The 17,850-nt window shown below is 38.2% G+C and overlaps 1 protein-coding gene across 2 annotated transcripts in view; it reads right to left on the bottom strand.

Annotated features, from left to right (window-relative positions):
* The window catches only part of spata20 (spermatogenesis associated 20), a 56,573-nt gene that overhangs the window by 19,102 nt on the left and 19,621 nt on the right, over positions 1-17,850 (bottom strand). The window contains exons 13-15 of one of the 2 annotated variants that reach the window (XM_007259141.4): positions 16,153-16,361; positions 11,353-11,552; positions 9,776-9,856 (exon numbers count right to left, since the gene is read on the bottom strand). In XM_007259141.4, coding sequence (XP_007259203.4) covers positions 9,776-9,856; positions 11,353-11,552; positions 16,153-16,361 — 490 coding nt within the window. Of the gene's footprint in view, positions 1-9,775; positions 9,857-11,352; positions 11,553-13,340; positions 13,813-16,152; positions 16,362-17,850 lie in introns of those variants that run through there. The other variant, XM_049464864.1, reaches the window with a different exon arrangement.

Below are 17,850 nucleotides of genomic sequence, written 5' to 3'. Positions count from 1 at the left end.
ATGTGAAAACCATTTCCATTTGCCTTCAAGTACGTTATATCACCCTAATTCTGGAGGAGATTTAAAAATACACCACAATCTTTGTTTTTGGCTTTCATAAGTCTATAGAGTATAGAGTATAGGTATAGAGTATAGTCTTGTTAAATGGGCTGTTTAGAGTATAATCTACCTATTTTTTTTTTTTAAAACAAAAGTCTCCTTAGTGATGAACAGAATAGCAATGAGTGAATGAGCTAGCATTTAGAAATAGACCTTAACAATGGCAAATCAGCCCTAATACACAGATTAAATACAAAAGTTGAGTAACTACTGTAGAAAAGGTCAGGTACTCAATTTCACATATAGAAAACATTTTTTAGAGCAGCACACAGACAAACAGAGTTGCTCCTTCCACCCCCCTCCTCTCTCTCAATCGCTTCCTGTCTGTCTGTCTCTCTTTCTCTCTCTCTTTTTGAGGCTGGGAGTTGCTGGGCAGAGTGTGCAAGTAAATAAACTCAAGATCTTTCTCAATAATAGGGCTGCAACTAACAATATTGTTTTAAAGATTAATTTGATAATTTTTTTTAATGATTCAAATAATCTATCGACCAATACTGATTATTCTAAAGGGTATGCGTGTGTGTGCCTTAATAATGAGTATATGAGCATAGTAATGAAAAGTAATAAAAAATCCTTATTTTTCTTAATATTATAATATTTATTTATAATATTCTGAAGCATAAATATGTCAGTGTTAACAGGTTTCCTCTGTTTTATATCTCGGCAACTCTTAAAAAAAAAACAAAAAAAAAAACAAAGACATTTGTTAGATAACGCATGATGTTGCGTTACTTTATAAAAACAGCAATGTTACAGAAATTACTTTTAACATGGGGTGATAAAGACACACAACACTAACACTGCTGTTATGCTGCTATCAGGACAAAGTGCTCAGAAATGCTTACACCCCAAACCACACACATCTATACTTTAATTTGTTTATAAACACATTTTTATAAAAAAAAAAATGTTGATGTAACTGCCTATATTGTCGAGAATTAACATCTTTCTGTTATATTTGCACCATTGCTGAGAATTTGATTGTATTCAGCCATACAGCACAAGAACAGTAGTATAGTACGGATGTTGCACAATCCCACCCTGTCCATAACATATTGCATCGAGCACCATCATTCCAGAGAATTCACAACTGCCATTAAAGCTCCACTAGGTAGGATTGAGATTTTGTACTCGTGGGCTCCCCCTACAGTTGTAGAGTGTAATAAATGTTTCAGGCGGATTAGTTTCTATTTCTTGTTTTCTGGCTTTCACAGACATATTCGGTCTCTTTCCAGCTTCTGCCAGAGTGTCTGTATGTTAGTTTGTAAAGAATGAACCAGTAGTCCTTGTAGAACTGTTAAAACTTAAGGTCGGAAAGCATGTCGCAGTTCTCGTGAGCGTTGGTCGCGGCCGCCTCAGAAAACTTACAGAGTCTGGTTTGAGCTCAGAGGAGCTCCGGCACAGACACGAGAGCACCGCTATTCCTCCTATTACACCTCAATGCAGCGCTGCAGTGAGTTTCAAGCTGTAATGTTACTTCTTTAAAAAGATCAAAAATTGAGGAAATCCTACCTAGTGCTGCTTTAAGTTACAGGTGTTTCCAATTGGTTCATGTCTATCTGCTCCTGAGAGTCCTATTCTATTGACAATAATCACTACAGGGACAAGACGAGGTGTTTGTACATTTGCATCTTAGTGTCAGAAATGGGTGCAGAACTTATAGCAGCTGAATGCATTCATTAGAAGTGTGTCCACAAACATGTGGACAAACTGTATAGTGCATCTAAGGTATGGGGTACTCCGACGGACAGTCTGACTCCGAAATGTGACACTGAAAAGAAGCATTTTCTCCAGGTCTCTAAGAATAGCTCTATCCCCAGAGGATTTAAGGTAGGAATGATGATTTGACTGCAGGCTCAGCTCAATAAGAGAAAGTCATCTATTTTTCAGCAGGTTCTTCCGTCTCTGCAATCAACAGGGAGAGGCGACTGGGTCTTTCGATCACGTCAAGTCAATTAAACAAACAATTTGGGCCAGGGTCCATCTGAGGCTTAGCTGCTGCAAAATGGGGCCGCGCGTGGGATGCTCGCTTCTTTATCAGTGCCTGGCCAGATGAAATTCTGTTCTGTCCTTTTTTTTTTTAACTGGCCTCACTAACACTAACTCATTACTCCCAGCTTCGTCAGCCTTATACGGCTGGCTGTGTCTAGGCAACAGACTGAGCTCTCCCCCTGCCGCTAGCAAACCCGGGGAAGTGTGACACCTGTTGATGTGTGGACAGAACACATGAGGAGGATATACAATTGAATTTAGACTCCAAATGAAAACTCACACAAATTTGCTCAGCAGTTTCTGGGATTAAGTTCATAGTCTGCCTCAGACAACATGCAGAATCAGCTAATCTTTGGCAGAATCGGCTGGGAATTTGAAATTGATTTGTTCTTGGCTACTGGCAAGTTGGCAAAAGCAGCAGGCCATTACATCCATATTACACTTTGCAACTGGGGTTTTGGCAAACGTGGCTCTGCCCAATTGTTGAATTATACTCAGCAACAAGGGTGCTGGCACAAGTGTTGTGGGCCAATCCCATATTAAACTCAGAAACCAGGGTGTTGACACAAGCGGCATGAGCCGATTCCCATATTATACTTAGCAGCTGGGGTGTTAGCACACCCCTGTGGTGTTAGCACATTAGTTTATCTCCAAAATGCGTTCTCATCTTATATATAATAAGTGTGGTTTTAGTCAGTCAGACTTGAGTGTTTGCTGTGGTGAACTAAATGTTAGCTGTACCGCTAACTAAGCTAATGCTAAGCTTCAGAATAGTACTAGTAATAGAATGTCAGACTGAAGGTTTAACATTAATCAAATAATTCATTTCAGTGTTCACTTAGTCTGTGATCATGTGGGCAAACTGTGTCTGTTATTTTTCTGTTTTGTTTTAGTATAATACAGGATGAGATGTTTAAAAACAAGCCATATTTATGTAGGACTATTAGCTCTACTTGTGCTCCCCCCTATTATTACTAGGAATGTATGATATAGGCACAAATTGGGATGTGTAATGTTTGTTTGGATTTTGTGCCATATCAGCAACATGTTGGCTATTTTATGGCATCAACAATGTTTATAACTTGAGCATCACAGATTTAAATCAGTGTCTTCATATGAAGGACTTCCAGAAAATTAAGTATTTTAGCTGGTGGAATCTTTTCAAACTGTTCTTTCACATTTGTAACCCTATAAAAGTTTTTCTGGTGCTTAAAAGTGCAGGGCAGTCTACTAAGATGTGTTTAATAGTTTGAGGAGTATTACAGAACTGGCAGGCTAGAGTCTGTTCGCCAACCAGGAGGTGGCGGTGGGTAAGAGCAGTATGTCCAATTCAGCACCTAGTCATGATTGTCTGATCTTGTCTATTAAGGAAGTCCATATTGCATTTAATATTAATGATTGGGGATATTTCATACAGTTTATTTTGTGGATTGCTGGACCATTCATCTTGCCATTTCTTCTACAGTGAACTTCGACTAGATAATAGGCATCCGTAATCGGGACATAGATCCAAGTGAGTTCCTGGTTTCTTGCTTCCCTTGCTAAAATGTCTGCTTTTTCATTGCCCCCAATGCGGGATATGAAATGACATTGTTGGATATCAGATATCGATATTATACAGGATAATTTAAGATACTAAATCGGCATCTGGTTTGGCAGCACAACTAGACTTTTTCCCATGCTAAGAAGTAGTTTGGTGTGTTTGTTTACTGTGGACCTCTGCCTCCAGCCTAGTTATGTCACGTTGACTGCAGCGTAAAAAGCTCCCTCTGTTTCTGCATTTATTCATGGTGTTATCACTGCTCTTTTTATTGTGAAAGCTCATATCATGATAACAACAAAATACAATTTATCTTTTAGTAAAATTTTGAGACGGTATGTCGGGATTAAACAAAGGAACTTCACCCAACCCTTCTCACAAGCCCTCGGTTGTGGTTTCTAGGGGAAAGTACAAATCACTGTGATGGATTTAGTTGACCTCACTTGCTTCCAAAACAAATGACTGAATCGCTACTCATTCAACAACAAGTGCACAGTTTTACTGCCCTATAAAACCAGCATTTGGCTGAAATTCCGCTGTAGTCCTGTGGTATTTCATCCTCCTTGCTAATTTGTGGCCAATTACATCCACAAACTAGCCAGAATAACAACGTGCAAAGTAGAAGAATATCAGCACAGGTGGATATATTAGCGTCTGAGCCGTCTTCGTGCTGTTGTTGTAGTCAGAGTGGTTTATGGTGACAGGGCTAGCAGAGACGGATGGGGCTAATCAGAGTGACAGCAGCAGGATGCTGGATCAGGGGACAGCTCTGTGCTTCTGTCAGTACAGCAGTACCAGCTTATAGGAGCTGACACTCTGTGTCCCACATACTGAACACTGGCGCTTATGAGTGGGGTCAAAGCCAGGGTTCAGTGTTAACAAGCAGGGGACAGCAGCTTGTCGGGGGTACAATAATTCAGAGCTGAAGCAGCAAAACAGGGATGCAACAGGGCCATACTGAAGAAAAACAGCAACAAACAAACTACAAACATTTTTTTTTACTGAAATTAATTGATGAAATGATTATACTACAATGAAGTGTCATCCAAAACCAACAAATAATGTAATAACTGGTAATTTCCTAATTCTGTGTTCCATTAACCATGGAAGACATATGCTGGAGCAGGAGGACTGACATTGCATCCAGGCTGACTTTGTTACAGTTAAACATTCAGATAATTTTAATCTATTTATGTCTCACTTTTTCAATGCCCCAGCTTATTATTGTTAGCATAGTTTGCAAACCTAGTTGATAACACATTATACAGTACTTTCCACATTGAACACACATGGAATCATGTCCTCAGATAGAAGTTGGACAGTAAGACTGTGTGCAAGACGGTTTTAATAAAACACAAATAAATAGCAGTGCTAATAAACTGTGTAATACTGTTGCTTTTACCACTGTTGATAAATGGTGCACCCATTTTGGATTTTGAACTTGCAGCTGGTGAGGCTCTCCTAACATTCAGAGTAGGAAAAAGTCTTGCGGGGGCGTTCCAGTTGAAATTAGTGGCATAATGTATGATCATTTTAAAATGACGTTTTGTTTTCACGTCGTTTTTTTTTTTTAACAGAAGGTAGAGATTTTTTTTTTATAAGAAAGGACAAAATCGTGTGGGGAAAAAAATTCTCTAAATGAAGATTAGCAAACCTGCTAGCTTTTGGTTATATGTGGTTATGTTCTCTGTAGCTTGTCTTCTTGTTAGCTTCTCGCTAAATCTAACGAAACCCAGGGAAGAGCGTTGTTTTGTTAAAGTTGTTTGGACCCAAAAAAACACAACACATATGAAATGTGAGAATAGCACTTATGTAAGAATTATACCTAGGTTGAAATTGTTAGCTAGCTTTTGCTTTTGCTTTTGCTAGGGTTGTCCGACTGAACTAAACAACAAAACTGTGAGGAACATTTGTAGTTTTATAGTTTCGTTAAAACTGTAGTGTTAAAAAACACATCAGACTTATTAAAGATGAAAGTACTAGTTATGTAAGCATTACCCAAGATTGGGACGGCCCTAGTTCACAATGAAAGATGAGAAATATGGTGGAATATCAGTACACTGCATGCTGACAGGAACAAGATTAGCCTTATTCAATAGAATAATTAAAATAATACAGATACATTAACATTAGGGATGTTGCTATTAAAGATTCAGATTTCAAAATAGCTTTTCTGAGAAAGATACGAGAGAAAGCCTTTAAATTAACATGAATCATACAAAATAAAATAATAACGTATATATAGAGAATCAAGATTCTGTACATGCACACAAAGCAGAACACAATATAGTAACACACTCTTCACAGAAAGAATCACTGACGTGAAAGCTGAACTCAGCTGATCCTCCTCATCATCACTCTGTAAACCCACCTGCTCTATCCATGACACAGAAAGAGGAGCATAAAGGTTCTGAGCTACTTTCCACCTCTAGCACACCTGATCTACACTGTGAAGGTGAAGGTCTGGATGTTGGGAGATCACCACCCTACACCCCCATCCCCAGCTCTACAGGTCATATTCCAAAAGAACTAAATGGAGTACAATCATTCCAGAGAACACAGTTCAGTTCCTCTGCCCCACAGCTCAATGCCTGGCATAAGGCTTAGTCGCAATAAGTTATCTGTCCTGTAGAGTCTCATTCTATAGATGCTACGTCTCTATAGGGACTAGACAATCATTTGTCTAGTGTGTGTGCATATATCTGGTGATTTAGTGTATTAGTGGTTTTATTTAGCGATATAAACACAGTGTCACTACTGTTGAGTTCAAAAGGTAGATTAAGTTTTATTTATGGTGAAATATGGAATAAATCTCAGAAATAACTAACACCCCGTCTTACCCCCCACCTTTTCGTCTCATTCTTCTACTGTGAGGCATAAATTTAAAACATTTTCTCTTCTACCTGGATTACTTAATCTGTTTTTCTGTTAAAAAATGTTGAAGCTGGAACATGGAGATGTTTTACTGTTTGAGTTGCATTATGCTAGTTATGATTTCTTCCATTAAAACTTCTCTGTTCAAGCTTCCTCATGTTTAATGCTAAAGCTCTCCACTAAACTTTTACTCAGCGAATTGAAGGATTCTAATTTAAAAAGCTCTGGTCTGTTGGTCAGGTATATCACAATTATTTTTCTCCATAAGCGCAAGAATGTACTAGCTTTTAAACTATTTAAATGATGGTTTTACTTACATATTGTACTGCTATGAGTAATAAACCATTTTTAAGCGAATGAACCCCACTAAATAAAATATAATTACATATCGACATTTTTATTGCATTTACATTTCCGTTATTAAAAGCTTTAGCTTTAAGAATAAAAGATGGTGTGATTAATCAAGATCAATCAATAAAGAACTTTTTCCCAAATTCTGATAAAAAAAAAAAAAGATAAAATGTTGCCAACTGGGAAGCATGAGGCTGTATTGCCTCCAGAGATATTGGCAATATTGCACAGGTGAAGGGAAGAGTGGATTCTGCAAAATAGTAGAAAATTCCTTGTGTAAATACAATTATACAAGGTAAAATACAGAATACTTTTTCGAATCACTCAATTATTCTGTAATTGACTGGTACCTCTAATTTAACACATATTGTGTTTCCATATAAACAGCACTGCTATGTAATCACACTAGTACAAAGGAGGGTATGTCTGCCTTCTCAATAAACTCCAGCTTTCTTCCTGAGAACACAGCAAACAGAAAAAAGAGGAACCCCCCCAACATCCCCCACTCCAGCAGTGTGTAAACCTCACGTGTGTTGCATTAGATACCTGTGCTGCACAGTAAACACCTAAAAGGCCAGGTGGGATCTGTGTGTGCATGTGTGTTTGTTTTCCATGTTGAGTAAGCTGTGGCAGGGGGGTGCAGGGGGGGCTATATGAGCTGGGAAAAGGGCAGGAAGAGTGGAAATGCTATCTCTGAGCTAGCATGACCTTTACACTAAAGGGAAGAAAGCACAAAGCCGGGCCTCTGGCAACGGCCTACAGAAACCCAAATTATTTACTAATTATTCCAAAATCATTCTGCACGCGGTGCACTGTGTAGCCATTGTCCCAGCTCCTGCCTCGCAGTGTGTGCATCAGCATGCACAGGGCACAAATCTGACAACTTGACCTTTTGTGGGAGATTACTTTTGCCCACTCATTAGCATGAGGGCTGTAAAAAAAATAAAAGCACGAGGGCTCAGACTACGCGTTAATTCACACTGCAGTCCTGGGGAAACCAACAAATGTGTCATTCAAAAAGGGGAAAGGGTGGGGGTTATACCCCGATGCGCCAAAAGTCACGGGCCAGCAGTATGTAATTTAATCATGAAGTGTTACCTCAGGGGACAGCTTGGGAATTCCCACAACGGTATAAATTATAAGGTGCAATCTTGTGGGCTGAACTCTGACCAGTGTGATCAGTGATGGAAATTATCCGAGCTAGAGTGAGGCGAGACAGTGTGATGTGTATACCAATGAAAACGTCATAGAAGGCATTTATGATCTTGATTGGCAATGATCTTGATAGAATCGTCCACGCAAATAGTCAAGCAACTCTGCCAGGAATCAGATCTGCATTCAATGCAGAAGTAGAATTTTTAATGCATGGCAAAAGTCCTGGGACAGGACACTAGTGGCATGTAATTGTACTATGATATCTGTAAGGTTATGTCTGCAGCCCAGCTTTAGAGAACAAAAAAGCAAAATTTGACCATTTGGAAAGCATTCCCTTCTATATCAAAACATTCAAATACTTTTTTTTTATCTCAGAATATATACTGTCATGTCCTTGATAAATTGTAAATCTAGCGAATGCCCTGTTGAACCAACACAGATATTGGTATACAGTCAAGTTAAAAACCATCATTAATCTTAATTTTAGAACTGAAATAAAAATATATTTAGAGTCACAATTTTTTTTTACTGTATGGAATGCTATACTTTATGTAATGACAATTCAGGGGAACTGTGGATGTCAGCAAGAGATATAGAAGACTAAGAAAACTTGCAAAGATAACTTCTTTAAGGCTAGTAAGACGTGCAAATTAAAATCTCCATATTACTACTAAAAACTTGAAAATGTTTGAAAGTTTACCAAAAACAGTGGTGCATTGTTTCACTGCACTACATTGTCTACACAAGCATATTGTTAATAGAAAAGTCATTAAAAGAAAACCAAAATAGAACCTTACCAATAATATGCAAAGAGAGTAAAATTGGTATTAAATAGTTATAAATGGATATCATTATGAATGGTGTAAAGACCAGTGTATATTATCACAAGCTTTAAATCATAATAAGCTACGGAAGCCTATATATTGCTCTGCCCTTTCTGCTTAGCTTTATTCCAGTAAATTGACGCCTGTGTCCTCTGTATGAACGTCAGTCAGTGACAGGTGCTGCAAATACTGTACAAAGAAATGAAATATTCCAAATAAAATAAAAAAGCTGGATTTTGTTTTATTATTATTATTTGTCAATATATATTTATAGAAAGTGATCTGGTTTTAGGACACATGACATTTTGCTAAAGTCTACAATAGCGGATTTTCCACAATGGAGTTCGCTAATGGTTTACTGAATTTTGCACTGATAGATGATAAGATGTTAATAGCACTAATTAGATAGATAGTGGGCTGTTTAATATGACATGATATAATGCCTGTACTTTACTCTGGTCCTCAGTTACGAAGCTCAGAACACTGACATGTAGCTGCCAACTCAGTGCAGGCCTAAAAACCCTATAATCATTATTAAAACATTTTCTATTGCAATAAATAGTGATAGTAAATTACTGTCCAGCCCTAAGCACAATTATATCAAGATTTTCGCTTGCTATTTTTGTGAGTAATGTACCTTGTGTTCCGTGTGCCTTGGGCAGCAGTCGTTTTGTGCAGCATGCTGAGCTACAATCAATCAGTCAAGTACCCTACAGTGCTGTACTCCTTGTGTTCTTCAACCTCCAGCAAAAAACAAACACAATGCGATCCTCTCCTTATCTATTATCAGCCTAGTTTATTATCAAGTGCCTTTCTGTCTGATTAGCGCACCCCTAACACAAAATGTTACCCATGGCTGTAATACCAGGCCCACTTCTAAAATCTGCCCCTCCTCCCCCTTATGTGAGAGAACACCTAAATCACTGCAAATAAGACTTACTTTATAGGGAAGGAACAGGGAGTTAACACAGGCCATCAGACTGGCTGTATCTTCTGCATCAGGCTGGCCACAGATGATTATCTAAGAAAGAAAGAAAGACGGAAGGAAGGACAGAAAGAGAGGGGGTCAGTTCTTGCTGTAGCAGTAATGAGGTGGGCAGGTGGGCTGAGGATAAGCCTGCCCTCGCCTGGACCTCCAGTTTGTTATTTCTCCTCCTCAGATGACTTCTACTGTGCAGGTGAGCTCTAACGGTCGCAACACAATTTCAACAGCTTTTAAAACATGCTGGCAGAGGAGGAAACTTTGGAGAAAGTGTCTTCACTCGGAGACTGACATGCAGCATAACTGTCAGTCAGGCTTTACAGTCCCTGCTTGGTTTACGTGCGTGAGATCCTGGTTGCATTGAAAGTGTCTCCATAAATAACTGTGATTTGTTCTTGAGAGATGACATCCTATATTTCTATACACAGAATACAATGTGTAGAGACCATTAGAAAGGAGATGATTAAACCAGCGTTAAGGAGGATTTTGGAGGAGTCTGTTCTATTTAAAATTCAAATACACTAAGTATTCTCTTAACTGCCTTAACACGCATATGAAGTTAAGTGACATCCCATTCTTAATCTATAGGATTTAATATGATATCAGCCCACCCTTTGCAGCTATAACTGAAGTTTCTCTACGAGGTTTAGGAGTGTATTTATGGGACTTTTTGTGCATTTCTGAGGTCAGACACTGATTTTGGATGTGGAGGACGGAGTGTCATCATATCAGTGTTTATCAATATCTTTGTTAATTTATACATGTTGGATTTATCATCTCTTTGCAAAGTATTGCCAACCTGGCCTATTGCATACTGAGCATTTCTCTTAATGTTTGCTTAGTAAACAATCAGTAATAAAATGAGAGTGAATGTCTGAAATGGCTACAGCAGTCCAATTTCCCATCCACTCCGTCCACACCTCCCCAGAGGCGATGCTCATGCGAATTGCCAGATTGATCCACAGTGGCAGGCGATGGCGAGTTATACTCTGTAGCTAATTAGTGAATATATATTTATATGTTTGAAATGTTCAAAATGCCATCTCTACAATGCTACTGGTGGCGATAAATTACCCAGTAAAGGTCAGTAACCTAATAGAAGCTCAGAGATGACCTGTTCAGCAGAACATTTTCTTCTAAGTTTACATGCTGCTGTCTTTAACTGGCACCCCTGAGTGTGGAAATGGGACTAGGGAATTGGCGCTGGGTATGAGTTGCTACAGAAAATCTAATCCTTATTGGTCCTTTAAAGGTTCATGTTTGAACTTTTATTTCATCCCTTTGTTTCGACTGTTTATCTCTTGTCCGTTTCCCGGTTTTGCCCCCGGAATATTTTTGGCTTTGTTTGAGGATTTTGCTTATGACTCTCATTGTGGTTGTAGCTCTAGTATGCTGGCTAACACTGAACACAGCTGTTACTGACTCACTTGTTTTGATAATGTTGCAGTTGTCAGGACATCCAGACCTATATATTTTGTTTCCAATAAAAAAATGCAAAATCTAAGTTGGCTGTGGGGAAACTACAAAACACATACCTGTTTTAAAGTGTAGTGATGTGCCATGAGGCCTCGGACCATGTCAGGAAGGGCGATGGGCACCTTAGTTAGCCGATCAGAGAAGGCTGTCAGCAGCTGCTCAGAGCGCTGCATCCACTCTTGTTTGCCCGTCAAGTGGGACAGGCGTTGCAAATTCATTGCAGACACAGAGTTTGCACTGGGCTCTGCACCATCCTGATCTTTAAACAGAGAAAAAAATAGAATTTCTTATGATTTTAATAATAAGGCAGGCTGGGAAAGAACATTTAAACAATATATCATTCAATCTAAACTTTAAACTAAAGTTCTACAGTCACACATCATATTTTAGTTATGATGAAGCGGCAACTAAAATGTTCTAAACTATCTAAAGATATTATTTTAATGGTAATGTTATTTTATTTAAGAGCACAAAGTAATCAGATGAATTATAAGGTAAGTAAACAAATGAGCTGTTTCTTTTCCTTCACTCTTTAATCCACAGTATATATGCCTCCCTGTTCTTGGAAACTTAAGTGGCATTTAAGTGATAAAACAAATTATCAATATGACCTTTGTTCGTTTATCAGGCCTTTAAAGCCAGAAAGTGGCCGACATCACAGATGAAGTGGCAGGCAGTGGCGAGTGGATTGTTTTTATCTGCTCTCTGTGTTTGTGTGTATGTATCCTGGGAGAAGTTTCCCGTGCTCCATGACCTCATGCAGCCGGAGTCGTGGACAGTCTGGTGGCTAAGAGACAGACCGAGGTGGTGACTGATATTCAGCACAACACTGACCCAAACAGATGCTGGTGCAGAAGTTCGGAAGTCCTGTTTTCAATAACGTTGTAAACTCATTTTCTTGCATATACAAGATGCTGGTATGAACTGATGTTGATGCTCTATGATTCATGTGTTTAAAAAGTAACATACACTGTTTTCTGCAAAGGCACTTGAGCCAATTAACACATTATCTTGGAGTCTTATTGAAATGGCTGTGACAAACCAAGCATCACAGTGAATGGTGATGTTAAGTGATAATTTCCTCATTTTGAATTGATTCTCCACATCTACTTTTCTAGAACTTTTCTATTAAATTCTGACGAAGTCACTGCAAGTTTATTCTCACTCGTCCATTTGAACTAGTTTGAAAATATTTCGGGTAAATTCACACCTGCACTTTTTTTCACATCCTTTGAGGTAATCAAAGCATGGTCCCAAATGAACTACGGAGCTAAACAGCCAATATTTTTTATAGTTATGAACAAATGGCAGAAATATGCATAAGTCCAAAACATAGGACCTTCTTTTTGTATTTATTTTTTGCCCCAGGTCAACACAGGCCTGACTAAGTGGAGAGAATGTTCTCATGTGGTTTGTTGTGATGGTGTCCTTGTTTAAACAGAAATCAGAGCAGCGTAAATGCTCCCAGTTTACTTTTTAAGTGTTTCTACAATAAATGGCCTTAATAAATGTCCTTACTTCAACTATAAATTTCTTTCTTCTTTCTATCTTTATTTATTTATTTTCTTTCCTACTTTCCTTTTCCTCTCTCTGCTAGTCTGCTGTATATTCCGTATAATTTGTCCTTAGGTTTCCAGCTACTCAAATCTGACCTGACACACTCACAATCCACTTCATACTTGTTTGCAGTCTAAGCATTCGCTTATTTATCTTTATTGGCTGGAAAAGTAGCCCCCCAAACCTCTAAAAAACAAAATAATGCACACCATATCCTGATATGACATGCAGCTATCTTCTAAAACTCCCCTTTTGCAATGCTTGTAGGTGAAGCTACTCAAGACAGGGTTGGACGGGGTTGTATAATGCTGTTTCTCACGTGATAGGGATGTTAAAACAGCATTAAAGAGTTTTAAGTTTTAGGCACACCAGGTACCCAAATACATTTGCACAATTTGAATCTCCAGAAGCTGTAGCCCTTCTAAGATTTATATGTGTCTTGAATGATTAATGGAGTCTTGGGTAATTCTAAACAGAAAACATCAAGAATGAACTTACTGACTAATACATTAAATGTCTAGTCTCAAGGCTGTAGTTCACCCTGTAATATTCAATTCTCTAGTTTCAAAGTTTAATCTATAATATACATTATTAAACAAAACTCTCATTGCAATAGAATAAGCACTCTGTTCATAAAGCCAATTCAGTATAACTCACAGACATTCACTCTGACCAGAATACAGACACTCAAAGAACTGAGCTAATGGAATAAAAAATCCCAGAGGAATAATAATGCCTACACAAACGACAACAAACAACAACACTGCGTGAATGTGAAATAATGTGATTTGCAGTCGATGCTCTAGCAGTGAGAAGTCTAGAAGTGGCTGCTTTTGGACAGGGCGTAAAATGGAGAGTGGCATATGGTCTGGGAGGTAATCCGTCTTCCAGTGACAGTGTGCTGAAGGAACTTGGCTGTGGCACAGTGCAGTTCCTAATGGAACTCTATAGCTGCAGTCGGTCTGAAAAGAGGAAAAATCTGTCTTACGTCCCCTTTAATTTATCAGCGGCAACAACAAAAGCATAACAGTTAGCAGTTTTCCTTTCTCTTCATCCGTATCTCTCTGGTGTCAGTGTCATTTCCACAGTGCCATCAGGCACAGGCCAAGGAGCAGCGTTATTGTGAGCTAGAATCTGCACATCACTCTGATTTACAAAAGAAATATAGAACTAAGTCACTCAAGGTCTCAGACTCAGACCCCAATGCACCTGGCAGTTGTGGTTGTTAGGAATGCACTGAATATTTGGCAACCAAATGTACGCAGTTGAAAATAGCTAAAAAATAAGTGACAAGAGTGTACTGTTTAGTGTAATGTTAAGATTTTTTTTTTCCAGTAATGGCAACAGGCCCAAATTTCATGTGACTTGAGTATGTTCCTTTATGATTGAAATGGCTCTACTAAGGTACATTCATGACTAAAATGGCACAGCTTAGGCATATTAATGATTAGAATAGGATTGCTGAGGTTCCTTTATGATTATAATAGCACCACTGAGGTAAATATATGAAAATAAATGACACTGCTGAGGTACATTTATGACTATAATGGCACTGCTTAGGCATATTAATGATTAGAATAGCATTGCTGAGGTTCCTTTATGATTATAATAGCACCAATGAGGTAAATATATGACAATAAATGACACTGCTGAGGTGCACTTATGATTAGAAAAGTCAATGATAAGTAAATTAATGATTATAAAAATCTACTGAGGTAAATGCATTGTGCTTTGTTGGCAGGTCTGCTGGGATACCAAAAGTGTTCAATAGATATTTGTAAAATGTTGTTTTGTAAAAAAAAAAAAATTTATGAAGAAAGAGTAAAATACCTATAGGCTATTTATATTTTTCAGATTTGAAAAAAGTGGCACAAATTTTCTTTTAATGCATCCCTAGTGGTTTTTACCCCAAACGTGTCAGAAAGTGAATAGATTAGTTTGCATGGACCAGAAAACATAACATTAATGGAACAATATTTTTTAAAAGACATGAACTCAAGTAAGAAATGAAGGAAGAAAGGAATGGAATGAAGGGAAAACACATTCTGCAAGAACAAAGGGGTAAGCAGGGGTCAGAGGATGGAGCGGTGGTGGAGTGGTGAAGGATTCCTCAGACTTTGGTGGAGTGCTATCAGCAGCGGGGTGATGGGAGTGCTATGCAGTGGAGTGATGCTGAACAGTGAGTGACAGCAGGACATCTCCATCACCCTGTCCGAATGACTCACTCCCTCAAACTCCCACACACTCCCACGTCAATCAGCCCAGCCGAGAAAACAAAGCACAGTGTGGATGAAATCAGTATGTACCGACTCTTCAAATGTAATGACCAAAACGACTAATATTTGGAAATCAGAAGATTTGGCAAAATTTGTAATCAACATTTTTATTAATATAAAACTAAACTGACTGCAGCCAATTTTTTTTTCCAATTTTGCCAAATTGAAAACCTCTGAAATATAATCAAGAGGAAGATGGATGATCACAAGCCATCAAACCAAGCTAAACTGCTTACATTTTTGCACCAGGAGTGGCAAAAATTATCCAAAAGCAGTGTGTAAGACTAGTGGAGTAGAACATGCCAAGATGCATGAAAACTGTGCTTAAAACCGTGTTATTCCACCAAATATTGATTTCTGAACTCTCAAAACTTTATGAATATGAACTTGTTTTCTTCGCATTATTTAAGGTCTGAAAGCTCTGCATCTTTTTTGTTATGTCAGCCATTTCTCTTTTTTTTTTCGAATAAATACTCTAAATTACAATATTGTATTTGGAATTTTGGAGAACTGTTGTCCGAAGTTAAAAGACTAAAACAACAATGTTCATGTTACGTAAACATATACCTAGAAATAGCAAAATCAGAGAAACTGATTCAGAAACTGAAGTGCTCTCTTAATTTTGAGATGTATTACATTTCCAGGCATACACTGTTATGTGATAGCATCACCAATAAGTAAACTGGTCATGAAGCATTTTCTCAGGGGACAGGTTGGGAATGCCTACACCTGTATAAGTTGTAAGGTGTTATCTTGTGAGTTAGACTGAATAAGTCAATTATTGGAATTCAAACAAGGCTTGATAAAGGGTGCCAGATGGATATTTTATTCCACTTTCAATGTTGTGTGGGCATGTAAGAGTGTCACTTGTTAACCAGGAGCTCATTAAAGAATTACCATTAACAACCACTGAGGACAGCACAGTGCAGATTGACTCCATCTTGATTAAAGTACATGATAAACCATTTTTGATTAAACTAATCTTTTAATCCATTTTGTGTCCAGTTTGTGTGCTTTGTCTCTCACCCTGTTTGAGGGACAGCAGCAAGGTGGGGTCTGATGGGTCACTAGAGAAGTAGCCACTGCCCTGGGCATCCCAGAAGAGCTGGTCCTGCATGTTCTGGAGATCCTCAGCCCACTTCAGCCACTGCACAGTCTGTGTGGCCTCGAAGAGGTCCAAGAGACCACACACCACAAAGGCATAGTCATCCAGGAAGCCTGCGATGGGCGAGGCTCTGGAGAGAGGACAAGGGAAAGTTACCACTGAGCTCTGAACATAAACACAAATAAACAGGTACAGACTTAACAGTTTACAAGCAAACGTGAAAATCCAGTTATCCTGAGACTACATGCTTTTACATCTGTTCTACAGAAACAGCTGTATTCATTCTGATCGCCTTGTTGGATTTATGGCTAGATCATAAGTATTTTAAAGAGTAAGTGAACAATAAAAAAATATTATTAACTACATTTATTTTCACATACATACTGCTTGCTTTATTTTGCAAAACAATCAAATCAAGTTGTTTGTCCAACAATGATCATTTCATTCAGACAAATTACACTTTTGCTAATTAAACCATGGTTAGAGTGAAAATCTTCAGAATTTGTTCCGCTGCATCTGTAACTTCACTTCAATTAAAAGATGATATTGAGGATTTTCCTCACGGTTACCTAGCAGTTGTTGGCATCAAAACAAATATTTACTATTCAAACCCTTCAAATTGGCTCATTTTAACCCTGCCCACACCTCACTTAGTGTGCTATGCAGTATTCATCAGTGTTCTTTCAATAAAGCATCCAGCATGCACTGAGCAAACCAATCAAACAGCCACTGGGAAAACCTACCTACTCTGTCCACTGATCTATAGGCTAATAATTACAACCAACCAAGGACATGTAGTGTCATTCTTACATTGGGTATTAAAAACATACTTTTGTAAGAAACATAGTTTAATAGAACAAAGTAAGGCAAATTTAATATTTGTGTTGGACACAGATGGAATTTAAATGCTCTACTTTATACTAATATGCAAGAAGGAAGAGATTGTCTGGAGTAAGTTTGTATTACCAATTTCCAATATGTCAAATTTGGCTTTTGGATACATTTAGTCAAGGCCAGACCAAAACCCCATTTTTTTTAAATAATGTGAATCTGGCAGTTGGTGGAAATTATAATTGAGTAAAAGTACCTTTACTTGGCTAAAATTCTACTCAAGTAAAAGTAAAAGTAGCCATCTAAAAATCTACTCGAGTAAAAGTAAAAAAGTACTCAATTTAAAATTTACTTTGAGTAAAACTTACACAAACTAACTATATTAACTAATTACCTTGCTCTTAGCTTGTTGTCCTCTTTCTCTAAAATGGTATTAATTTCTCCACTGCAGGGTAATCATATGGCCAAAAAAAATCGCCACCATAAAAAAGGTCACACACTCTAATATTTTTGCTTTTAGGTTTGATGGCGGCATGCATTCTCTGTGGCATTTAAATCCAGTGTTGCAAAAAAAAATCACCAAGATCTTGCAGCAGCATTGATGATGGCAGAGTCTGTCTGCTGCACAAAGCCTTCTCCAGCACATCCCAAAGATTCTCAATGAGGTTAAGGTCTGGACTCTGTGGTGAACAATCCATGTGTGAAAATGATGATCTCATGCTCCCTGAATCACTTTTTCACAATTCCAGCCACATGAATCCTGATATTGTTATCTTGGAATATGCTCG

This window comes from Astyanax mexicanus, chromosome 15 (assembly GCF_023375975.1).
Source record: "Astyanax mexicanus isolate ESR-SI-001 chromosome 15, AstMex3_surface, whole genome shotgun sequence".
NCBI classification, from domain to species: domain Eukaryota; kingdom Metazoa; phylum Chordata; class Actinopteri; order Characiformes; family Acestrorhamphidae; genus Astyanax; species Astyanax mexicanus.
This window is presented reverse-complemented; position numbering and strand designations above follow the sequence as displayed.